The following is a 26,327-nucleotide window of genomic DNA, read 5'->3' as shown; positions in this document are numbered from 1 at the left end:
TTTCTCCACATTTTTATTTTATGAATTTTAGTAACTTTATTCAATTATTATATCCTATTTAAATATTAAATATTATCAATTTAAATAAATAAAGTTGCTCATGAATTCTCAATACTTGAATCCAACATAGAATTGAATTTCTCATATAAAGTTCTATAAGAGATTCCACAAGATTTCATTATTACCCGCCTAACATCGAATGCATAACAAGCTGGACACTGGTCTGAGCGTGATGGCAAGGCAGTAAGCAATTCGTCTTGCAGGTTGTCTGTGTGCGTTAGCAAGCCTTGATCTTCTTCTTCGCCAGATGAGCTTTATCCATCGTTCTTCGTCTCTTAAGTGGTCTAATAAAACACCGATACGCAGTGTCTTCTTATTTTTGTCCTTTCAAACTCTTTTTGACGCCTGCAATTCCCCTCGAAACCTCCGCGAAATTCACGCTCATATCGTCTTAAAAGGCGTCGAGCAGGATAATTTTTTGATCACCAGGTTTGTCTGCATATGCAACTCCTACTCTAACTTCCGATACGCTGCTAGAGTCTTCGACCGCGTTGATGAGCCCAATATCTACCTCTGGAATTCCATTATTAAAGGCTGTTCCGAAAACTCCCTGCTTTTGGACACTATCTTGCTTTTCAAGCGAATGAGGAAGTCACAGACCACACCTGACCGATATACTTTTCCGTCACTGCTTAAGGCCTGTTCCCTTGGGCTGGCACTGAGGGAAGGTCTCACGATACATTGTGCTGTTGTGAGGTTGGGAGTGGCTTCAGACATATTCGTTCAGACGGGTTTGATAGATTTTTATGGGAAATGTGGGGAAATTGCGTCTGCTCGTAAGGTATTCGATGGGATGTATATAACGAATGAAGTTTCATGGACGGCTTTAATTGCAGGGTATACGAGTTTAGGAGACCTTGGAGCTGCGAGGACGCTCTTTGACAAAATGCCAAATAGGAATACTGTAACCTGGAATGTAATGATAGATGGTTATGCAAAATGTGGGGATTTGACGAGTGCCAGGAAGTTGTTTGATGAAATGCCTTCTAGGAACGTTGTTTCTTTCACATCATTGATCAATGGGTATGCAAAGGCAGGTGACATGGCGTCTGCTAGATACCTTTTTGACCTAGCTCCTGATAGAGATATCGTCTCCTGGACTGCTCTGATTTCTGGTTATGCACAGAATGGTCGTCCTTATGAGGCCATAAAAATATTTCAGGATATGTATAAAAAAAACATCAAGCCTGATGAGTTCATCATGGTCAGCTTGATGTCAGCCTGTGCAGAAGTGGGTAGTTTAGATTTTGCCAAATGGGTTGATAATTTCCTTGTATCCAGTGCTATAGGGATCAATCAAGCCTACGTGATTGCTGCCCTTATACATATGAATGCAAAATGTGGAAACATGTATAGAGCAGTACAGTTATTTGAAGAAATGCCTAAGAAAGATTTGTTTACATATTGTTCAGTCATTCAGGGCTTATCAATTCATGGACAAGGGGGTGAGGGAGTTACACTCTTTTCCCGGATGTTGGAAGAAGGATTAGTCCCAGATGAAGTGGCTTTTACAGTGGTGTTAACAGCTTGCACTCATGCAGGTCTTGTGGAAGAAGGTTGCAGATATTTCCATTCTATGCAAAATGACTATTCTATAATCCCTTCTCCTGATCATTATGCATGTATGGTTGATCTATTTGGTCGGGCTGGATACTTGAAAGAAGCTTATTATATTTTGAGAAAAATGCCTGTGGAACAACATGTTGGTGCTTGGGGTGCAATGCTTGGAGCTTGCAATCTGCATGGTGATATTGAGTTAAGTAAAATTGTTGCCAGTCATCTGTTTGAAATTGAACCACATAATGCAGGTAATTATGTCTTGTTGTCAAATATCCATGCCGCTGCAGATCAGTGGTTGGAGGTTTGGGATTTGAGGAATGCCATGACAGAGAGAGGCATTAGAAAAGTACCTGGCTGCAGTTGGGTTTCTCCTGGATCTAGTTCATGACCTATCAGGTGGCTGTTTCTTGGCTTTCCCATTCATCTACATGCAATAGATGTCTTTTACATGATTAACATCGGAGAGGGCATCTTCCAAGAATATGGCGAGCTTTTTTGACAGTTTTGAAAGTTTTGCAGCTCCATGAGCTAAAAAATTGACATAAACATATTGGAAGCCGCTTGCTTTTTCAAATGAATAGTTATGGGAGTTATATCCCTTTATTCTTCTATCTGGATGATTACTTCACATGGCTACCATTTGGAGTTCATTTTCTGCTCAACTGATAATCATTAACATCTGGTAGTTCCTGTTACACAAAAAAAACATTTTTTTTTTTTTTTGAATGAAGATGTATAAGCTATTAAATGAGTACACAAAAAAAACATTGATAATTATGCAAGAGAAAATGCATTTATATTGAGGTGGCCAATTCTTGGCATGACAGTCATTTTAGAAGCTGGTTTTATCCTTTCTAAACATTGTCAATAAACTGATCAACTTCAGGGTTTTTTTTGTTTTTTTTTGTTTTTTTGGGGTTATGCCTGATGTCAGATTCTGAATTGGTGGCAGGAAACCACCATCAAGTTGGGAGGAAACCTTGGATTGACAATGACAACCAGTTATTTTCGTGCACCTCATTTGTGCATTGTTTAGCTTCTTGTTATCTTGGGAAGTAAGAATGTGCAACAGGATACAACCAAGGATCATGTTTCAGACTAGAAATGTTCTGCCAAACAAAAATGTTACAAAATAATTGAACAGGTTGGTGAAGGTGTCAATGCAACGATTTATTGGCCCTCAGCATTCTGCTTAATGAGCTAATTGTCATCAAGGATCTGGATCTGGAAAAGTGCAATAGTGATGCGGTACGTAGTTTATATTCTGTTTGGTGCACACAGTGTGTGATTAATACATTCCAATAGTGCTTTTGTTCTCATATTCTGAAAATTATTGCAAATCGAAGGGGTAATATGATATAATTAAGTGTATTGGGCCTTTGGCACAACGGAGGGTCTCTAGTTGAATGTCTCGGGTTCAAGACTCATGGAGGAAAGTGTAGCGGGTGTGTGTAATCAACATTCTAGAAAATGACGCAATTATGAATAAATACTAGTTAAAATGTTGCTTCAGTGTATTGGTCTCACATTTATGCCATCTTGGAGCTAGTGTGTGAAGGATCATTTTATCAAACTAGCCTTATTACAGAATCATCCTGGAAACAATATAATGTCACCCGCATCTAGTTCGATGCGAACAAGCGGTCTGGTTCGACTTGGTGCAAATCCTTGGTTTTGACAGCCAGGATTATTCTGTTTTATTTGAGCTGCTTTAATATAAGCAGCACTTTTCGTGAGTCTTTGTTGATGATTGTGCTGTTGTCACTTCTCTAGTTTGCTCTTGAGAACTGATGTTTGTATTTGATGTTGGCTCATAAGTAACTTGTCATTGTCATTGTTGAAAAACTAATACAAGGGTATTTTGGTCATTTTACCTTATATCTTGATGTAATCTTGTTCCCTATGTTGAATTATGTCTATAGTCCAAGTTTCATGTATATAGGACATGCAGAATGGGAGATATAAGAAGATTATGGTTTTACTTAAGTGAGGGGCATTATTGTAATTTTATGAACTCCACTTAAATAAATAGGTTGGAGGTCGTGCATGACCCCCAATGCGGTTCATTCTATTGAGCCATCTTCTCAATCTTCTTGCTTTCTCTCTTCATCTCATTCTGTCTCCTTACTTTTTTCATGGTATCAAAACAGTAGATCACTTATGGGAAGGTTTTTTATCAACCTTTATCATCCATTGAAGCCAACGTTTACATAAAAGATGGATCTCCTCAGTTTTTTTTGTTACTGGTTGGTAAAAATCCAAATTTTCCTTATCTTTTCTCTGCCATAACCCTAAGGTTACTGGTTCTATTATTCCTAGGACAATTATTTATGATTTAAACTGCCCAAAAAGGGTTTTTTATGCTCGTCTTGGGATGTGCACTAACTCCCTCCTCTACCCATGCTGACATCATCCCTAGCTTATGCTGATGTCAGCATTTACAAGATTCTAGGGTATTTGCTAGCTAACCATCTCAAGGCGATTCTGCCTCTCATCATTCATCATGGTCAGTGTGCCTTTATCAAGGGAAGGAACATCCTGGATTTAACAATGGCAAGCCACAGGCTCCTTCATTACTTCAAGTCCTTAAAGCTCCCTCGCTTCATCCTCAAACTGAATTTTGAAAAATCTTTCAACCGGGTTAATTACCTGCTTGTGGATACTCTCTTAGACAAAATGGGTTTCGGACAGGCGTTTTTGGATTCAAAGTTGCATCTCCTCCACCAGTTACTCAATGCTCCTAAATGGGATTGTTTGTGGATATTTTAAAGGAAACCGAGGCATTTGACAAGGAGACCCATTATCCCCCCTACTCTTCAACATCGTGGCTGAATACCTTTCCTCTATGGTCTACTCGGCCAAAGAAGCCGGATGGTTACTCCCTACTGCTGAGCAAGCTGCTTTTGACATCCCAATTCTTCAGTTGGCCAACGACACCATCTGCTTTGGGGTGGGCACCATGGACTAGATTGGAAAACTACGAGCTCTCCTTGGCCTTTCCGAGCTTGCATCGGGGCAACAAATAAACTGGAAGAAAACCATTCTCTTTGGATACTATATTGATAATGCGGTCTTTAACGACATGGCTGAATTTCTGGGATGCTCCTTGGACAGCATGCTGTCCACCTATCTTGGCCTTCCTTTATTTGATACCCGACCAAATGCTGCCCTATGGTCTCCACTCATTGAAAAGTTTGAGAAGAGACTGGCCACTTGGCGCGACAAATTCCTATCCACTGCGGTCAGGCTCACATTGCTGAAATCCAGATTGGCTGGCCTACCCAACTACCTCCTATCTTTCCTGCGCTGTCCAGCCTCGGTCTGCTCAAAGATCGACGCCATTGGAAGACGCTTCCTCTGGCATGGTTCCGAGGACACTTTCAGATACCATCTAGTAAATTGGAAGGAGATTTGCCTCCCTCAACTCAGGGTAGGGTCGGGTATTCGCCCTACAAAAGAGATGAACAACGCCCTCCTTCTAAAATGGATTTGGAATTACAATACCAAGCATAGCAGCAAGTGGAGAAACATGATGGGTTTTATGTTACAATATATTGGCCATTGGTGGCGTGAGGGAGACGCTCATTGCCGACTATCCACAATTTGGAAATCTATCTGCAATCTGCTCCCCACCTTCAAAACTGCGACCTCCTTCTATGTCGGGAATGGAAGCACTCTCCTTTTCTGGAATGATGAATGGTGCAGCCCCCGTCCTCTCTTGGATGAGTTTATTGCCCTCTCCAAAATTTCCTCTCGATTAAACTGCTCGGTAGCTGACACATGAAACAACCAATCTTGGAATCTCCATTTTCGTCGAGGCTTAAACGACGAGGAAGTTGATGCCCTCTGCTCTCTCTTATCCAGCCTCAGTAATATTGTCTTGCGAGATCATAATCATGATAAGTTGATTTGGAAACCTAATGTTAATGGCCTCTTCTTGGTGGCTGCTGCATATAGCCACATTACAGGATGGGAATCCAACTCCCAGGAGCACATTGCCTCAATTGCTTGGAAACTCTCAGCCCCTAACAAAATAAAATTCTTCATATGGACAGCCATCCGGAGCAAATCTTTTTTTTTTAAATGGTGATGATTTTATTTCAAAGGAAAGCAAGAAAATACATCAAGGGTGACCTCCCCTAACAACAAGAGATTGAAGGAAGCAAATCCTTACTGCCAACAACCTTCACTAGCGCGGATTCACCACTCCAGACAGGATCTGCCCCCTTTGCGGCACCTGTGAGGAGATGTTTCAGCATGTTCTCCTTCACTGCAGCTACTCTGGGGTGTGTGGATGGCCATGTTCCAAAAAATTGGCATCCAACTGGAGCTCCACAAAGATCTCTTTGTCGCTATCCAAATGGTCTTGGGGACAACTATCAAATTGCTCCTCTTCGCTTGCCTGGCTCATGTGCCATGGTGTCTTTGGTCGAAATGCAACAACCGATGCTTCAACCTCAAATTCAGCAGCATTGACAGCACCATCATTTCCACCGTGGGCCTCATCTCTAGTTGGCTTCACACCAAAAAAGAATTTGCCCCCCAGGCGGGTATATTCTTCGATGGAATTGGCGCCTCTTGGCGCATATGTCGGGTCCTCATAAATCACCAGCCATGGTCGAGTGGATCCCTCCACCTAGTGATTGCATTAAAATGAATTTTGATGGCAGTGCTTTGGAGTGCCCGGGTCTAGCGGGAGCCGGGGGTGTCTTCAGAAATTGCTGGGGTGAAATTATCCTCTCCTATGCTGGTCCGGTTGGTGTTGCAGATTTGCCCACTGCCAAGGTGTTTGCCCTCCTTTATGGTGTTAGAGTTTTCAAGGACCGTCTTGATGGAAAGCTTCTTATTAAAGGTGATTCTAGTGTTGTCATCAGCTGGTGCTTGGGATCCACCGCCCCCCATGGTGACATTGGCGCATCCTATCCTCCATTTCAGACATCGTATCTAGTATTTCTTGTTGTGGCATCATGTTCCTAGATCGGTTAGCTCTTCGGCCGATAGATTAACTAAACTTGGGACCTCCCTCCAATCTTTCACTGTTTGGGACAGTCCCCCAATTTTTTAATTTAGCTTTGTGGTAGCTTTCTCTCTTTTAATAGAATCAGCACTATTTTAAAAAAAAAAAGTGTAAAGAACCATTTGTAGGGCTGGTTTTGTAAGTTTGGTGTAAATGGGATGTAAAGGGAATAATTTCAATTCATAGGGGTAGTATAGTACCAACTCAAATTAATCTTAGGGTTTTAATCATCTATTTAATGAGTAGGGCAGCCAAGAAAAATCTTATTTTCGTTTGTGTGTATTCCGTCAAAAGTTCAAACACAAGCTTAGGCCAACATGTCTTCTTTTTTCCTTCGAGAAACACTTATTCCTATTGTCGAGCACTATTTTCCTGCTCCATTGAAGACTTTAGTAGGTTCTTAACAATTGATACCAAAGCAGTTCAATCCTTGGACGAAGAAAATATCTAGTTTTTTTGGCGTAGGTCCTAGATTTGCAGCAAAAAAATTGTGCATATAGCAAGTCCCTCTGCTGCCATGATTTTCTATCATAACTTTCATGGAGAAGTCTTCAAGTCTACTTTCCAATGCAACAAATAACTTTTTATTTTGATTTTTCTACAAAGAGAAATTGGCATTGGAAGCAGTGAAGGCCAATCAAGTGGCAAAATGAAGCTTATCAATTGATGATTTTTGCCATAAAAAAATCCTTAAATTATAAAGTTATATCTTGTAAGAAAACTCGAATACTCTACTTTTTAACACTAAACACTAGTCAACATATGTTTTTTTTAGGAGAAATCAACATCGGAAGAAATAAAGGTATGCGAGGAGGTTGTGAAAGTAGAAGATGGAATTGGCCTAAATTTTCATCAAATCCCCTCCACTAGACCCAAATGGCTTCCATAATGTGTTTTAATTATAGAGAATTGGAGGCTCATCTTTTTAGGATTGTAGATAACTTTGGAATTGGATTTAAAGCTACAGTTGGGGAAAACACAGCTTGGGTACTCCACGATATCATTTTGAACCTTGAAAGTATGGTGGTTGAAGGTGTGCCCTTGCTTCCACTAGAAGAGATGCAAGAGTTGGTCATGATTTATTCTCCAAAAGAAGGTCCCACATCATCAGCAGTGATCATCCTGTCAGAGAACTGGAAGGTATGCTCTTGCTTGCCTCTTTGTCTAAAGTTGACCAGCCAACAAATGAAGAAATGACTATTAGAAAGGCCTAGAGGCACATGGATTGTTTGGACTTCCCTTAATATAAAATGGATGAGGTTTCCATCTATTCACCTTATTTTGATGTCCTATTTGCTTACCTTCACAAGATATCAGTGAGTTCAAGCCACAAGTGGTGTTGAAAGCGGAGTTTCCTTCACCACTAGATGATACTTCAAGCTTACTAACAGCTTGACCATCTCATATTGGATATGCCGATGACCTTTAGTGGTCAAGGACAGGTGAGTAATGTGGTTCTCAACTGGGTATGGACGTTTATCAAAGTTCCGGTCTGTTGAGCGAAAGTAAGAATAAGGGTATTCTTGTAATTGAAATGAGTACTTTAGTTATGCACACATGAGGGTCCTTTAAACAGCTCCTTTTTATTTGCTGTTTTTGTTAAGTTGTTGAGGGATTTTCTGTCCATGGAATTGGAATCATACTTAAGAGAGATTAAGTCATGATTTAACCTTAACCCACTTAATGGAATACAAGGACTTCATCCCTCATCTTCTCTCTCTTGTTCATCTTCAAGCTTGAGTGTTTATTCTACATGGTATCAGAGCATTGAATGATCCTTCTAAGTTTTTTTAATTGTTATTTCTCCTCTTCTTCCTCCTTTCTCTCTCCTTTCACTCTTAATTGATCTTTGACACAGCAATGTCTGTTTTCTTGCCATAAGTCTCTAGGTTAATTCTTGGTTGTGTTTTTATCTTAGGGCTATAATATAACTACTTGCTTGTCCTCCTTGTGAAGTTAAACCGTGACTAAGAACACCTGCCTATTGCCTATTATTGTGTTAGATTGCTTGCCTACTACTGGTGTAGATTTTCCTGAGAACTTGTAGCCTGTTTTTTGTAGATCGTGCTGTCTAGTAGCTAGATGTCAGGTTGACTGTTCAAATTATCCAATTTTTTCTGCCCATTTTTGTTTGTACACAATTCCACTTAGGCAATTGACATATTGCTGGTTGTGTGAATACTTTTAGTTGAAGCTGTGGTTGAAAGTATTGATGTGAAACCTGCAAAAGTGGATGAGAAAGACAATAACATTACTCAGATCACTTACGTCAAACTGAACAGGAAGAACTATGTTGTCTGGGCCCAAACTATTCAAATTTTCCTTGGTTCTAATCTGGAATTGAAATTTTTAACTATAGATCCTCAAAAAACTAAAGAGGGGGGAGCAAGACAATGCATAGTTATTGCTTGGTTTCTGAATAGCATGGAATCCATCATTGTGAATTAGGTGTTATATAATCCAACTGCTAAGGGAATCTGGTTACTATGGAGAATGATTCTCTTAGACAAGCAATATGTCCAGGATCCTTTTTTTTTAAATGATGCTGAATTTTATTATGAGAGCTCAAACGAGCTAATTACACGAGGGGAAACCTTCCCAAACAATGAGAGATTGCTGGGAGGTTCCAAATTTTGCCAATTTATCAGCTAAAGAATTGGCTGATCTAGGAACAAGGTTCCCATTACAATAAATGGATGGCACAATGTCAGCAATACAATCAATGATTGGCCAGTGGCCCCAAGGAGGGGAGTTTTCTTTTGAACACCAGTTGATGACAGTCTTTGAATCGCCTTCAATAATCAACTTGCCATGGAGCCGCTCTTTAAAGATTTGGAGGCCGAACATCTCCACTGCTAACTCTGAAAACACCACCAGCTCCAGCTGGCCCAGGACAGCCTAAAACATTGCCATCAAAATTGAGTTTGATGCAGTCGTAAGGGGGAGGATCCCAAGTGGCCATAACCGGATTCCTACGAGGGCCCACCATGTGCGCTATCAAACCCCAATTTTTTCGAAGGGAGAAGCCCGATAGAGAAACAAACTCCTTCCTAGAATGTAGCCAACTCGAAATAAGGCCCACTGCCTGAGACGCTATATTATCCGGGTTGCTAGCCTTGGAATTGAATCTCCGGTTGTTTCGCTCTAGCCATATACAACATGGCACATGCGCAAGGCATGCCAAGAGAATTATCTTACCCAGCTTAGGAAGGCGCATCCCCATAACCATGTCAAAGGTGCCAACAAGGTCCTGATGTAGCCCCATTTGGAGACCAATCTTCTGAAATATCTTCATCCAGACTTGCCATGAAAAGTCGCAATGTAAGAGAACATGCTGGACTGTCTCATCGCACACACCACAAAGGGGACAAGTGCGATCGGGGGCGGTGTAACCTCTTTTATGGAGGTTGTCAGAGGTGAGGATTTGTTCCCCGATGGCTGTCCACACGAAGAATTTGATTTTATTAGGCGCTGAGAGCTTCCCTGCCAGGTTTGCCTTGTGCTCATGCATGCTGTAATCTTGTTTTCTAATGTGGAAGTAGGCGGATGCAACTGTGAATCGGCCATTAATGCTGGGCTTCCATATCAGTTTATCAACTGCCTGCTCACAAATAGTAGTGCTGCTGAGCCTTGAGAGGAGAGAGCAAAAAGCAGTAGTTTCCTCTTCATTTAATCCCCGACGAAGTGTAAGACTCCATGAGCGATCTCTCCAAGAATCCGCCACTGAGCAAGAGAGATCTCTCGCCCCCCTAGAGAGCCCCGGGAAATCCTCAGAGAGGGGGCCACACCATTCATCTGACCAAAAGAGGAGGGTCCTTCCATTTCCTGTGTGAAAGGAAGTTGCATCTCTAAATATTGGGAGGAACTTTTGAATTGATTTCCATATCTGGGATAGGAGCCGAGTAGCACCATCCTCCCTCCACCAGGCACCCAAAGGTTGAAGATAGAACCTGACCATATTATCCCATAGGCTGTTATGCTTGATGTTGAAGTTCCAGATCAATTTGAGCAAAAGGGCATTGTTCACTCCTTCGTAGGCCGTATGCCTAAACCACCCCGATTTCGGGGCATGCAAATATCCTTCCAACTCACCAAATGGTATCTGAAGGTGTCCTTTGTTCCTCTCCAGAGAAAGCGTCGACGGATGGCATCAATCATGTAGCAAACTGAGGCCAGGCAGTGCATGAATGATAATCAATAGTTTGGCAGTCTTGCCAAACAAGACTTGAGAAGAGTGAGCCGCCCAGCCATAGATAAAAGCTTGCCTGTCCAAGTAGCTAGTCTCTTCTCAAATTTCTCAATAAGTGGGGACCACAGCGTCGCTGAAGGTCGAGAGTCAAAAAGTGGTAGTCCAATATATGTAGCTGGCAAATTTCCCACTGAGCACCCCAAATATTCAGCCATTCCCTGAAGCACCCCAAATATTCAGCCATTCCCTGAAGCACAGGAGAGTCAATATGATAGCCAAGGAGGGTGGTTTTCTTCCAGTTAATGTTCTGCCCATAAGCCAATTCAAACAGTCCCAATACAACACGCAATTTTCGAATCTGATCCATTGTACCAACCCCAAAGCAAATTGTATCATCTGCAAACTGAAGGATCGGCACATCAAAGGCTGCACAGTCCGTCGTGGGGAGAATCCAACCCAGGTTTTTGGCTAAATAGATCAAAGATGATAGTATTCCGCTACCGCATTGAAGAACAAAGGGGAAAGGGGGTCTCCCTGCCTGATTCCCCTGGATCCCCTAAAATAACCGCAAGCTGTTCCGTTGAGAAGAATGGAGTAGCTTGCAGAGGAGATGCAACTATGAATCAAAAACGCCATTTTTCCCTGAATCCCATCTTCCCCAGGAGAGTGTCCAGAAGCTTCCAATTAACTCTGTCAAAGGCTTTCTCAAAATCAAGCTTCAGGATGAATCTGGGAAGCTTTAAAGTCTTAAAATGGTGGATGAGCTCATGACATGCCATGGCCGAGTCTAATATATTTCTTCCCTTGATAAAAACACTTTGGCCATGATGGATTGCAATAGGGAGAACCGCCCTGAGGCGATTGGCAAGGAGGCGCACAAGCACCTTGTAAGCACTGGTGGTGAGGCTGATTAGCCGAAAGTCAGATGGAATTTCTGCCCCTTCTTTTTTAGGGATGAGGGCAATAAACGAAGCTCCGATGCTCCTATACCTGATGACATGCTAATAGAACGAGTGGACTATGCAGGCAATGTCGTCTCTGATGAAGGGCCAACATCGGCGATAGAATTCCCCATTGAAACCATCTGGACCCGAAGTACGATCCAAAGGAAGACCCAATGCTGCTTTTTCAATTTCCTTACTGGAGAAAGGGAGCTCGATGAGACTAGCTGCGGCCGAAGGAATAGCCTGGAGATGAACCCTTTCGAAGAAAGGGTGAACTAGTTGGCCATCAGAGTATAATTCTGCAAAAAGTTCACCAGTGAGTCCGAAATAAGGGATCGATCCGAGGTACTCTCACCATTGACGCTGAGCACGGTGATGTGGTTGGCTCTTCTCCGAGTAGAGGCGATTGCATGGAAGAATTTGGTATTGGCATCCCCCTCAACGAGCCATTTAAATCTTGCACGTTGCTTCCACTGCACGAGCTCACTATGTGCGAAGGACTGCATTTGCCCTTGAAGGGTGTATCTCTGAGCTACTTCTGAGGAAGAGAGGCTTTTAGATTCCTCTTCAGAATCAAGAGTGGAAATATGAGAAAGGACGGCGGCTCTCTCGACTTAGGAAGAGGCCTTTCTCGCAAAGGCCCATGATCACAGCAACGGCTTTAACATCTTGAGTTTGGCTGGGAAGTTCCACCCGATCGGGCCCGTCACAACCATCCTCTCCCAAAAGGATTGAACCTGAAGGAGGGGGGGCAACTGCCGAAGTGGGAATCTATCATAATCGGCCAATGGTCGTAAACAACCCTATTGAGGACTTTGCTTGTGGCATTGTTGTATAACTGAAGCCAGTCGTTATTGGCTAAGAAGCGGTCAAGCTTGGAGAGGACGGGGGGCTGTCTGCCATTTGACCAAGTGAAGGTCTTCCTAGATAGGGTAACCTCGTCAAGATCCCAGCTACCAAAAAAGTCTGCAAATAGCCTCATGGAGGTAGTGATTCTCCGGGAGGGCGGGGATTTCTCGTGGCAGAAGCGGGTAACATTGAAATCTCCTGCAAGCATCAAAGAAATGAGCCACCTATGACAAGTCCTCTCAAGGTCATCCCAGAAGAGATGTCTCTCATGGTGTCTAGTAGGACCATACACACTCACAAGGCACCAAATGTTCCCCGATCCTTTGTCTCTCAATTTGATTCAGAGGGAGTAAGTGCCACAACAACGATCAATCACCTCAATGGTAGTAGTGTCCCACACAATCAGAATGCCACCAGTTGATCCAATTGCATCCACAGAAATCCATCCAGGCTCCTTTTGAGGCCACAACTTGCGGATATATCCAAGGGGCAGAGAAGCCGCCTTGGTTTCTTGAAGAATGGCAACATTTGCCTTGGTAGAGGCAAGGAGGTCCTGAATTGTGGCACGACAACGCACTGATCCAATTCCTCTAACATTCCAAGAGATAATGATCATTGATCACTAGTCTTCTTCTTGGACTTCTTAGACAGGTGGTTATCTTCCCCAAGGGGCTCCGTGTAAACGGTGCCCAACATCTTGGCAAGTTCCATTATTTGTGCCCAAGTTTCTGGGTCGAATTTTTGTTGTTCTATCTAAAGAGCAGCCACATACTTCTGAGCTTTTTCACCCGTCTCTGGAAGGATGAAGTCCCCTATCTCTGGATTGCAGGGGTATCTAGAATTAGCATTGGGACCATCCTGGAGAAGCTGTCTTGGCTGACCTCTATTCCGCCGCTGGTAGGTGGCAAGGGGAGGAGGAGGAATTTTGGGGTGGGAATATCTCGGAGGTGGGGGAGGGGGAGAGTGCATTATTTGAGTGGTGGTTTGAGGAGTGTGAGGATTGTGGGGTGTGGTTATAGGGAGGCCTGCGGGGCTTTTAATGGGGGGGGATCAGGGGGTGTGATTATTTCGGGGGGAAAAGTGGGAAAGTGAATGACCGCTGTAGGTATCTGGGGGGTGGAATAAATTCTATCAGGGATAGTGTCTGTGGTGGGTTGAGATGGACTGGTGGGTGGGTGGTATGGTAGGCTGGAGGGGGGGACAACCAAGGAGGCAACTGGAATAAGAGTCATCGCCAACTGTAAGACTGGTTGGTTCAGGACGCATCTTCAGGGGAGAAGAGGCCGGGGTTGCTGCTCTCAATGTGTGGGCAGGTTGTAGAGAATCTCTGGATTTAGTTGTAGGACTCGAGGTCACATTTCTGAATTCTTGCATATCTGCCAACTCAATTTGGATTCAGAATCGGGCATTATCCACCATAATACATCGGAAGTAGCGTCCTTCTCAAGGATGGATAGAATTGATGAGGATCCGGGCCTCATCAAGACGATGCCAGTGCTCAGTAAGGGGGTCCAGAGCTATTATGTCGCCAAACTCCGAGATGATGCTCGTGAAGACCTCGTTGTGCCATAGTTCCGCAGGGAGGCCGGTGACTGTAGCCCATTGCCCAAATTGACTAGCAGGAGTCAAGGAGAGCCATTCTGATAACCCAATGATGCCCAAGGGGGTGTGGGGTGTGAGAGCAAGGGCCGCAGAAGACTCTTGCTGAGTTTCAAAGTGAACAAGCCAAGAATGGGGGTTGAGGTAGGAAATTCTGGGTGTGTAGGGGAGGTGAAGCTCATCAGTCAGCCATTGAAGTATGCTTGACTTGACGATACTGGAGGAGGTGTGGACTAGGATAGAGCGGGTAAGAGATTGTCGCCCTTTATGGAGCAAGTTTGGAGGGATTTGGATGGTTTTAGATTTTTCTGAAGGAAAGTGTGTAGGAGCATGGTGTTCTGAAAAGAGGTTTTGAATGCCTTGGTTAAGGGGGGTTAGGTAATTTCGAGGGAAGGGGAGGGATGGTGGGGGGGAGAAAAGGCCTCAGAGGAGTGTTTTGTCTCTGCTGGGGCTTAGATATCAGGGGGGGGGGGGGGGGAGGCTTGGGTGGTGCTGCTGGCTCTGGGGGCTCCCCTTGCCGGAGTCTGCGCCGGAGAGAGGCTCCGGATGGCTTCTTTGAACTCCTTCCAGCCAAATCCCGAGTTTGTGGCCTCGGGAATGTAGATCTTGGCGAGCATTGTTGAGTCACGCCGATGGACGACACGACACTCTCTCTGTCCCCGAAAGGAGCTCACTGATAGGAAGAAAATCGAATCCCGTGTCCAAAGTTCACGGGTTCGGTTAGCTTCGTTTGTGACTCGTTGGAACTGAAGGACAGAGCTTGAAGCGGCTTCCATCAGAATACAGATGAAGGACATCTTCGATCCGATGGCAGAGGAGATGCGAATCACCTGTCCGAAGCTCCTAGCTACTTTCTCCACTATAAATCTGTTTTTTCCGTAGCTAAAACGAAAAGGGGGGTTCCTTTTCTTTCGTCGGGAGATCATCTTCCAACTGGCTTCGAAATCTTCCGTAGGAGGTTCCGTTGGCTCGTCGGAGGGAAGATTCAAGGTTTTCGAGTGTCTAGCTTGACGCTTTCCTGTTTCGGAATTTCTGTGTCTTCTCGGAAGGTCAACCTCTTTCCGTCTATCGGTGTCGGAGAAGGAGTCGACATCCTTGCCAGAAGTCTGTTGTCGAAGGTTCCAGTCACCGGCCGCGGGGACGGTGATCGGAGAAGGATCTCGGCTCATTTTCGAAAAGCAGCGCAGTTAGCACATTCGAAGCAAACGACGCACGTTACGCGTTTCATCGGCGCACGTTACGCCTTTCACCGGCGCATGTTACGCGTAACGTTAATTTCTCTCTTAAATTGCCCGAAATCGCCCAGAATCGCCTCTCACGCTCATATGATTGGAGTATTGGCATGTCCAGGATCCTTTTATTTATATGTCAAATTGTTTACTACAAAGAGGGTGACAGGTTGTTAGATGAGATAATTGGCGATATGGATAGTTAATGCTTCTGTATCATTTTATTGTTTGTGATGAATAGGAGCTGGAAAAACAAAGGGAAACCCTCAAAGTAGTCAGTTTGCTCAACACTCTTGGACCGAGAATGATTTAGTTCAAGCTCAACTACTAACCAACACTACTACTACTTCGTTTAGAAACTTGTATTGTTGATTGAGAGCAGAGTCAGCTTTAGTCCATCCCTCTGAAGTGACACCTAAAGGAGATACTTCTGGTGCCTTGAGCACTAGTGCAAGTCAACCTGGTAGAGGTCGAGGAGGAAATAAGTGAGGTAGAGGTAGAAATCAAGGGTGAGGAAGAGGTAAACACAGTGTTCTTGCCATGTTTTCACTGCAGTTGTACTAATCATGTGTCAAATACATGTTGGAACAAGTTTGAAAAACCTAAGTGGGCCAATCAGGTCAGTACTACTCAATCTCCTCCACCTGATGTTGCTTCTATGAATAAGAATGAACTAACAAGTTATTGATCCTGCCTCGTGGAATTCAGTCCACTTCATCAGCTTCTACTTTTTCAAATGGCCCACTAGCCTATATAGGTAAATCTGATTTTTTTCCTCTTTGTCTACTAGCAATTCCTTAGGTTCAGTGTCCTTACCTGATGAATTCCAGTCCAAAATTTGTTGTCAAGGATCTGTTCAAATATCTTTTCCACATCCTTAAAATCTTGTTCGTATGTTCCTAAGTGTTCCATAAACTTATTGTCTGTTAGCCAACTCAACAAAGCGTTATGGTGTGCTAAAGTCCATGGATACTCTTGGCTTCAATAATGGATTATGGCCTTGGCCATTCACTGATAGCTTTTACTTTGGATTGATCTATCGATATGCCTACTTTGGGAATCACATATCCTATGCATGGGACCTGTCAATCATGAGATTATACTTCTTGGAGGCTGCATAAAGTTGTTTCTTGCGAAGAGTAGACAATACATTCCACAAGTGCTATAAATGCAATTTTGGGCTAGCACTCTAGATAACAATATCATCAAAGTATACGACAATGAACTTCTCCATAAATGGTTTTAGTACTTGCTTCATAACTCTCATGAAAGTGCTTAAAGTATTAAAGCCAAAAAGGCATTACTAACCACTCATAAAAGCTTCTCGAGTTTTAAAGGTTGTCTTCCACTCATCATCTGGTCTAATATGAGTTTGGTGATACCCGTTCTTCAAGTTCAGCTTAGAGAAAACTTTAGCACATGCAAATTGGTTCAACATATCATCTAGATGAAGACTACGAAATCTTTATTTTATTATTATTTTGTTGATAGCACAAAATCTACATAGATGCTCCATGTTACATCTTTTTTAGAAGTTGACAATGCAGGTATGAGACAAGGGCTCATAATCTTTTATACGCATTCTCTCTCCAATAGTTTGGTTACTTGTCTACCAAGCTTTTCATGATCCTTTGGGCTCATGTGGTGGTAAGCTTTATTTGATAAACTTACTCACATAAGCAAATCAATGTGGCAACATTGTACAACTTAAAGCATGGTTGGTGGCAAAGGGTTATACCTAATCTTATGGTGTGAGTTATTTGTAAATGTTCTTACGAGTTGCTAAGCTTAACTCGGTATACATTCTCATTACACCTGCAAATATTAAATTATATGTAAAGAATGTCTTTCTTAATGGTGATTCAAAGAAGTTTATATGTTAAAACTGCCCGATTTGTGGATGAGGGGGAGAACTAACTGCTTTCTTGTTTGGTGGCAAGGAGGAGAGTTCCCGAGTCTTATTTGTATATCTAGCTGCCATTTCTTCTTCCATAACAACTTTCCACCTTGGATGTTGAAGAGCTTCTTCATACGACTGGGGAATAGATATAGAGGACAAACATGCAATAGAGGAACAATAACTGGAAGTCAAATGGTGTGTAGAAACTAATTTAGAAATAGGGTGAGATGTAGTTGACTGTGGACTGCAAGCACGAGACTCGTTATTGATAACAATAGGTCTTTCTTTATACTAGGTCCCAAACACAATAAGTGAGCTAGGGGAATCACTAGCCTCAAGAGTGAGATTGGTCGGCTAGTCGAGCAATAGTCTTAGAGGGTACCTTGAATTGAGAGTCTTCCATTGGCTAGTTGTTATGGTCCCAGATCCCACAAAGCGATTCGCAGGGAAGAAGAAGAAGAAGAAGAAGAAGAAGAAGAAGAAAATCAAGCTCGAAGGGGAGCTTGAGACCCTGGGGTCATTGAGGGAGAACACCGATCTTGGGTTCGTTGAGGAGAACGCCGATCCTATGTTTTGGTGAAATTAGACTTCTCCCTTTCATTCTAGGTCGTCCTTTAAATAGGACTCATGTCCACAAGGATCAAGAGAAAATTACAAATTTGCCCCTCCATGGCATTTAACATGAAAATAAACTAAATGACTACATAACTAACTTAGTCAAAGTAATTGACTCAGCCATGGTGTCTCAGCCTAACTCGGCCCACTATTGGGTCCATAACATTACACCCCTCCTGGAGAACGAGCTTGTCCTCAAGCTCGTGTACCACTCGCTTGTACCACTGCTCTTGAATATTCCTCCCATAGTAGACGTAGTTCCCAGAAATTGCCCTGTTGTTGAGCTGGCCAATTGTGCCCGCCTGAAATCACTGGACAGCAAGTGGCAGAACACTAGGGCCCTCCAAGCTGGCCAGCTGCTGCGCAGCCCTGTCATAGGAGTTGCATCTACCACAGGGAAGCTTGATTTCTCCTTCCAATTTTTTGGTAGAAGAAAAGTGTTGCAGAACTCCAAAGTCACCCTCATGATTGTTGTTTGATGTACATGGAAGTGAGCTTTGTCTATTAGCTGTTGTGTTCTGCTCGCCAATCCCTCCAATCTGAAAGGCAGATTCCTGGTGGTGATTTATGTGAAGAAGCATGGTGCTGATTGGCTAGCCTTTTATGTGGATCATATACACCCTCGACATGTAGCTCAGTATCATGAGCAGAAAAATTCTCCGGTTCATGTTCCACCAGGGTCTGATTCTGCACCCTACAAGCTGGCATTGATGTCAATGAGTTGAGGTATGTTTCTGTTGAGTGAGAAGTGGAGGCGATGCCAACTTTCCTCCCTGCACCGTTGTCACCGAAAATCATGCCCTTAGGAATCTTTTCCCAATGGCAAACAACCTTAGGAATAGTCAGGGGCCATGGTACAAGATGGATGACAGCCAATTTCAATTTCTGGTAGATGTTTGGCCTGTTTTCAATAAAACGAGCAGTCCTCACCTCTGGTGATGGATAATGGAACATGCACAGTGGACCTTTCAACTGAAATTCCACTACGCTTGACGAACAGGAACTGCACATACGCTTCTACAACATCCAATTCGTCTCCTAGGCACATTGGGCGAATTCCTCCACACCATCATTAGGGTCCTCGTTCTGTGGTGGCAATGTCCGACCGAGACTCAAGGTTCCAGAAGTGTCTGCTTCTGTCAATGCGACACGCTCCACGGTGAAATCAATTTTTTTGGAATTTGGCTCTTTCCTGTTCCCACCACCGTCATCGCCTAGAAGAACTACCATAGGAAGCTTTTCCCGACAGCGAATAGTAGAGGCATTTGGCCGGAATTTGTTGTGGAGCTTCTCGGCTCGGGAATTTCTAGTATCCCTGACTTCGGATTTCATGACGTTGGGTTTCGGCTCGGGATTTCCACGCTTGGAGGGTTTAGGTCGACCCTCTGCTGGACGGCTGTTCCCAACGGCAAACGAGGGGTCTCGAAAATTTCCGAGACAGGTCTGTGCTATATGTCCACAGTCGGAGGAGTTAGGTCGATCCTCTTTGGAATGGACGAAATTATTCATCGAGACAGAGGCTGCTCCGTCTTCTTCCGGAACGACGATTTTCCCCTCTGAATCCTTATCCAGATGTGTCTCTAATTCGACCCCTTTCTCAGACCTTTCAATTAAAAACTATCATATCTCATCACGTATTGCCAAAATTCTTTTTTTGCGCACTGCTGCAAAATCAGCGATTCGAGGTCAGCCAACGAACAACAGCGACTGTTCCTCTGCGGTGACCTTCCTCTCCCGAATTACTTGACGGATTGCTGCGCATAGTTCATCAACGATCCCCGAGTCGCTCATTGTTTCAGCTCTGATACCAATTGTTGTGATCCCCGAATCGAACAAGGCGATTCGCAGGGAAGAAGAAGAAGAAGAAAATCAAGCTCGAAGGGGAGCTTGAGACCCTAGGTTCATTGAGGGAGAACACCGATCCTGGGTTCGTTGAGGAGAACGCCGATCCTAGGGTTCGTTGAGGAGAACGCCGATCCTATGTTTTGGGTGAAATTAGACTTGTCCCTTTCATTCTAGGTCGTCCTTTAAATAGGACTCTTATCCGCAAGGATCAAGAGAAAATTATAATTTTGCCCCTCCATGGCATTTAACATGAAAATAAACTAAATGACTACATAACTAACTCAGTCAGAGTAATTGACTCAGCCATGGTGTCTTAGCCTGACTCGGCCCACTATTTGGTCCATAACACTAGTCCAATGGCACTGTTGGTCTCAACATGGCAGGAGTAATAGGGAAGCTTGGTAGAGACTTGATAGAACAAAAAGTTTGATCTTCAAATAAGCTAGCATCAGCTGAAACAAATGTTTTTTTGGTTGGTGAATGATAATAGATATACCCCTTTTGAGTTTTGAAGTATCTTGAAAGTTGCATTTGAATGCTATAGGATCGAGTTTATTTTACTAGGTGATATATTATGAATGAAGCATACCGATCTAAAAACCCTAGGTGGTAGGAAAAAGCATGATCATCATGGAAAAGTTTATAAGGGGAAACATTATCAAGCACATTGGATGGCATTCGATTTATGAGATAACTAGCTATTAGAATAGGGTAAGGCCAATAAAGTGAGGAACATTCATGTTGAGTAACAAGGTATGTGCTACCTGTTATGGATGCTTATTTTTTCTTTTAGTAATACTAATTTGTTGAGGTGTATAAACACATGAAATTTAATGTATAATACTTGTTATTCACTTGCATTAGCAAATCGAAGAGCTTTAACTTCCGATTGGAATTGAGTTGCAACCATTGCACAAAAAGATTGAAAGATAGATTTAACTTATTTTTCTTTCATGAGAAACAGTCATGTAATAATCATCCACATAGTAATTTTATACACCTTTAATAGTCCCCAAACATTCGTGTACCAGTGAAAATGGAGATGTAAGTGTATCATCAGAAGAAAAAGGAAAACAGGTTCTATGATGTTGATACAACCCGATAACCAGAATAAAGAATTTCAGGCCAAAGAGAAGTAATCGACGAACCTTCACTGCCGGAATCGAAAGAAATAAATTCTCCTTGAGTCGACGATGAATCCTCGACAGCGCTAATGAACCCCCGATAACAGTAATCACTTGGCACAATGATAATAGAGATAAAAATGAAAACTCCACTGTCGAAATCAAGGTGGAACTCACCGGCAAGCCCAACCTCGTGCAGATGACGACTTTGGATATCGCTAATATACCTCCGCTAGCAGAAATCGAATACAATAGAAATAACAAAATGGAAACTTTGAAATCGAAATCACGATCGAACTCCAACAAAATCAGCAAGCATAACCACTGGTATTCGAGAGACCAGGAGTCTCCCTGAGCACGGCTCTATAGACGAAACGATGCCCCTTCCTCTTCCTCTGCTCTCCCTCTAAATTCCCTCCTGTAACCACTCACAATTATAAAATTCCCAAAATGCCCCTGTCCACATTAATCACTCTATAATTATCCTCCCAAGTGCTGTTTACTCCTTCTAGAGTCGGTAACACTGATTTGGGGTCTATCAGATGTTTACTCAATTGATACATTTCACAAGATAAGTTAGAGATAGACTTCAAAGAAGGTACTAATGTGCACAAAGTAGGCAAAGGAGGGTGGCCAGGCCTCTTATGCCACTATAGAGTTTGTTGAGCTAAAGTTGCCATAGCTGAAATGATATGGTTATCTAAATAATAAAGTTCTCCTTGGTTATGGCCTCCACCAATCACTTGTTTGGTTAGTAAGCCCTAGAAAACACAATCAGATGGACAAAAAAGTTACATAACAACCGAGTTTCTTAGTTAATTGACTTATAAACAAAAGATTTAATGGAACTTTAGGCACAAAGAGAACATTAGACAGAGATAGGGATGGTGATGGATGGCTGGACCCAATGCCTTGAACTTGGGTTTGAGATCCATCAACAGTTGATACAAACCGGTCACTAGCGCAAGGAGATAAAGTGGATAAATAAATCCGTCCAGTCAAATGTTCAAAAGCTTCTGAGTAAAAAATCTACGGGGAAGAGCTATAGCAAGAATAAGAATGTGTAGGAGTATGTCTTTACTGTTCTTGAGATGGTGGACTGAAGGAGGAAAGTATAATAGATTATCTCCTATCTGGAAAAAAATAGCTAAGTTGTTGCATGTCTTCAAAAATGTTGTCAAGTGTTATATTGGATCTGGAAGTAGGACAAGGTTTTGGACAGATTGGTGGATAGGTCAGGCTAGTCTAAACTCTTGCTATGATCAAATCTACTCTCTCGCTAGAAACAAGGAGGCTTATATTTCTACCTAAATCTCCGTAGAGGGCTGACAGAAGCAAAAACTATTGAAGCCGCCGAACTCATTACGAGTCTATTTTCGGCCCGTGTCAAAAATGGCCCAGACACCCTGATATGGACACTTTGTCCCAAAGGTACGTTTTCTGTTTCATCTGCCTATAAAGCTCTTCTACCCCCCTCCCATGCTCAATCCTGTCACCCATCAGCCATTGCGTGGTCCCTACACGTACCCCCGAGAGTAAAATTCTTTATCTGGACTGCATGCCAAAACAAAATCCTAACATCGGATCCGCTAAGTCGTCGGGGAACGCACGTTTTGGATCCTCTTTGCCCGTTTTGCATGTCCTCCACTGAAACTGCGGATCATGTACTTCTGCATTGTAATTATGCGCACTCGGTATGGACAAACCTCATCAACAAAATTGGCTTGCACTATTGCTCATCCCAAAATCTCGTTTCTACAATCCACACGATTACTAAGGTTAATCTCCCTAAAATTGGAAAGTTATTAATCTCCTGCAGTGTCGGTCACATTATCTGGGGCCTTTGGAAAGAACGGAATAACAGAAGGTTTAATAACAAATCCCTTCCTGACTACATTCTCTGCAATCAGATTGTGGGGCAAGTCATCTCTTGGATTCAGATGAGAAAAGAATTCAAAAGTCTTGGAGGGATCATTCTTCGTGAGAATTGGGATCTTGTTGCAAAATTGTCCTATCCTCCCCGCCCTCTGACTATGGAGACTTGGTCTCTTCCTCCGGCTGGATTTTTTAAACTAAACTTTGATGGAAGTGCGTTAGGTTGTCCGGGGTTAGCTGGATATGGGGGGGTTATCCATGACGACCAAGGAAAATTGCTCTTCTCTTTCACTCGGCATATCAGACTCAACAACTGCTGAGTTATCTAGGTTGTTCAATGGCCTGAAGGTGATTCATCAGAGAATGGAAGGACCTTTATTTGTCGAAGGCGATTCACAAGTTGTTATCAGTTGGTGTAAGAAGACATGCAAACCCCCATGGCGGCATTGGGATCTTTTTTATGATATATGTACTTTAATTTCCCAAATACGATGCAAGTGGAATTATATTCCTAGATCCGCAAATCACTTGGCGGATAGTCGGGCTAAAACAGGTGTTTTTCTCCAACAGCTTGTTGTGGAGGAAGGTCCTGTTTAGTATGGTTTGTATTTTTTCTCTCTCAGTAATATATTCACACCTTTTTTTTAAAAAAAAGGAGTATGTCTTTACTGTGGATTAGATTGGATAGGAGTACCACTAGCACTACCTTTGGATGTCTCTACTGTGGATTAGATTGGATAGGAGTACCATTAGCACTACCTTTGGATGTCTCTACTGTGGATCACTAGCACTTGTCTTCCTACCTCGACCTTGGCTACTTCTACTACCTCTTCTTCTTTGAGAATATATGGTAGAATTCACTGTCTGTATGACTTGAGACTGTGAAGGTGGGACTAGAATACGAAGCATAGTTGCAAATATATCATCAAAGGATGGCTTGGCCGTCGAGCTAAGAATCTGTGGTAGAATTCACTGTTTGTATGACTTGAGACTGTGAAGGTGGGACTAGAATACGAAGCATTGTTGCAAATATATCATCAAAGGATGGCTTGGCTGTCGAGTTAAGAATTTGTGGCTTACCAACCTCATGATATGGCTTCAGATTTACAAGGCAAATTACAAAAACTAAAGCTTCTTTTTGTTCTTGTAAAACAATGTTTGTTGAGTAAGGTTGAACTAGCTTCCCATTTATCATTCTCTGAAATGAGCAAAAAAATTATGGATTGTCCCCCTTGGTACTAAATATCGCCTGAAATACACCATAAAGTTTCTATAGACTGTTGGAACTAGAATATAGTTTAGTATATGTTTCCCAAATAATTTTGGCAGTCTCTAAATAAACAATATCATTAGTAAAATGTTCCTCCATGCCATTAATCAACCAAGTGATAACCAGAATATTTCTTTCAGCCACTTTTTGTAAGCAACGTCTTCAATATCCACCGTAGGAGTTGGTTTAGATAAGTGCTCAACAAGATCCCTAGTGATCAAGAACCTGTTAATAGATTCAGACCTAGACAATTAATTTGACCAACCTTTGAGTGGGACAATAGTAATTTTCAAAAGATTATTTTTTTCCAACATACTGTGGAAAAAAAAGCACTCCAATTAACAGACTCACAGAACTACAGGCTTAGCAGTTGTACTCAAACTGATGGGATTAGCAAGTTAATCATTTATTCTACCAAAATCATGATTCAGGAACTTCTAAACACAGTATGCAAGTTGTATATAGACACAAAATGATGTTTTATTTCACAACTTAGTTTACTTTTTATATCTGCACCTATTAAGCATATTAAGCATGATACTATGCATAGCTTCCTATATTTTTATTGCTCGTACTGTTGCTATCATATTCTCTCTTTGAATGCAAATTTAGTTGTGGATACTGGTGCCTTATGCAATTTATGGTTAGCCATGTGCATTTTAATTCACTGTCCTCTGCCTAGCAGTCATTCTAGACCTCCAAGCTTTTTTTGTATGCTTTTCAGTCTCGCCATCTATTGCTGGTAGCCAAGATGGGAACCTAGCTGATAAACTAATGGTTGATGGAGTAAATTGCCTAGTATGCTGTTATTGGTTAAATCACCCAGTTAATGGGGTAAAATCTATAGCTCACTTTATATACTTAAGCATTTGTTTGCTGTGCCTCCTATTTTTTTGGGAGGTCTGTCTATCACTTAAAATATTATAGAGCCACTGCGATTGAGTATCTGAAATTGCCTGATGGTTTCAGAAGAATTTATTTTTTTATTTGCTGTTATTCAGCAGACGAGTGATTGAATTTTTTATGTTCTCTTTCCCATAACAATAGACGAATTTTTTTTCTGTTCAATCATTGTGTTTTGAGTTTCATCAAGCACATCCAGTCCTTCTTTTGTGATTATTATTCTGTGGGAATTTCAACACAATTTTTAACTGAATGACTGCAGGCAACCACTCCTGAGTACAGGGGCATATCAAGAGCAAGTACCCAGTAACTGCAAAATTTACTCAGGTACTGTAGCCTATTCCTTTCATTTGAGCAATGCAATCATTCCTTGTATTATGCTTGCTTCTTGTGGGATCTCTAATTTACTTTGGTTTTTCAGCCCTGCTCTAGGGATACTATTTTCACTTTGTGCTTGAATTGTTTTAGTCCTTGGCAGAGAGGATATGAGCTTGTCTGGTGGGACAGAAAATAATCTTGTGTTGGTGAATCTGAAGAACAAGGTAAAGGAATCATTTTTTAAAATTTTTGTTGAGCACACATTTCTTATATTTAGGAGGTTTTTTCTTTTCTCAGCCAAAAAAATAATAAGATTTTCTTTAAATTTGCATCTCTTCTTTCAGGGTATTGATGGGTCTACATTTGAGAAGGTGTTGGAAATGGTTCACATTGTAGCCTACAAGAACACTGTTCCTGGTGACGTGTCTGCTATGGTATCTAGGGGCATTCGGATGGGTATGAAACTTCCTGTATTAGATATATTTCTTCTAAATTATAATCAGGACCATTTTGGTGTAATAAACTCTTTTGTTGTGTTGCTCAGGCACCCCAGCCCTCACATCTAGGGGATTTCTGGAGGAGGATTTGGTTAAAGTTGCTGAATTTTTTTATACTGCTGTTAAATTCGCTGTGAAGACAAGGGAGAAGCTAAAGGTTCTACAGTTCTACTTTTCCACTTTTTGTTAATTTTTACTTAAATGGCTGTCCCTTCATGTACCAGTCATTCTGTTGTTTAATTTATTGATGGCAGCCTTGTATTTTTGGAGCTGTAAATCAGGTACAATGTTGGACGTTTTGCCCACAATCCAGTCACATGATTCTATCCAATCCGAGATGAGGAAGCTCCACCACGAAGTTGAGGGTTATGTGAAGCATTTCCCAACTATTGGTTTTCACAAGGCCATGTTTGGTTCAATGGGCTTAGTGAGCATAAGAAGCTGCTTTGGATTTACTCATTTATTTATTTTTGCATCCTTTCCGAAAATCGTGTGGATACTAATAGATTTTCTGACTGAAATCAGAAATTATT

General features: G+C 42.2%; 2 protein-coding genes across 2 annotated transcripts; both read left to right on the top strand.

The window, feature by feature from the left end:
• Window positions 1-307: 307 nt before the first annotated feature.
• LOC137944649 (putative pentatricopeptide repeat-containing protein At5g37570) lies at window positions 308-2,619 on the top strand. The gene is made up of 2 exons (XM_068790354.1): window positions 308-2,016; window positions 2,573-2,619. The coding sequence occupies exon 1, from the start codon at window positions 308-310 to the stop codon at window positions 2,006-2,008; it is 1,701 nt and encodes a 566-aa protein (XP_068646455.1). The 3' UTR covers window positions 2,009-2,016; window positions 2,573-2,619.
• On the top strand, window positions 2,601-26,327 carry LOC137944650 (serine hydroxymethyltransferase, mitochondrial-like). The gene is made up of 6 exons (XM_068790355.1): window positions 2,601-2,868; window positions 25,242-25,306; window positions 25,448-25,521; window positions 25,642-25,753; window positions 25,842-25,951; window positions 26,076-26,327. The coding sequence occupies exons 1-6, from the start codon at window positions 2,864-2,866 to the stop codon at window positions 26,133-26,135; spliced, it is 426 nt and encodes a 141-aa protein (XP_068646456.1). The 5' UTR covers window positions 2,601-2,863; the 3' UTR covers window positions 26,136-26,327.

This window comes from Aristolochia californica, unplaced genomic scaffold (genome assembly GCF_029961685.1).
Source record: "Aristolochia californica isolate CCGP_79_NKW_82.1479 unplaced genomic scaffold, dmAriCali1.0.hap1 SCAF_11, whole genome shotgun sequence".
In the NCBI taxonomy this organism is placed as follows: Eukaryota; Viridiplantae; Streptophyta; class Magnoliopsida; order Piperales; family Aristolochiaceae; genus Aristolochia; species Aristolochia californica.
The sequence above is the reverse complement of the archived record's forward strand: the minus strand, read 5'-3'. Positions and strand labels throughout refer to the sequence as shown.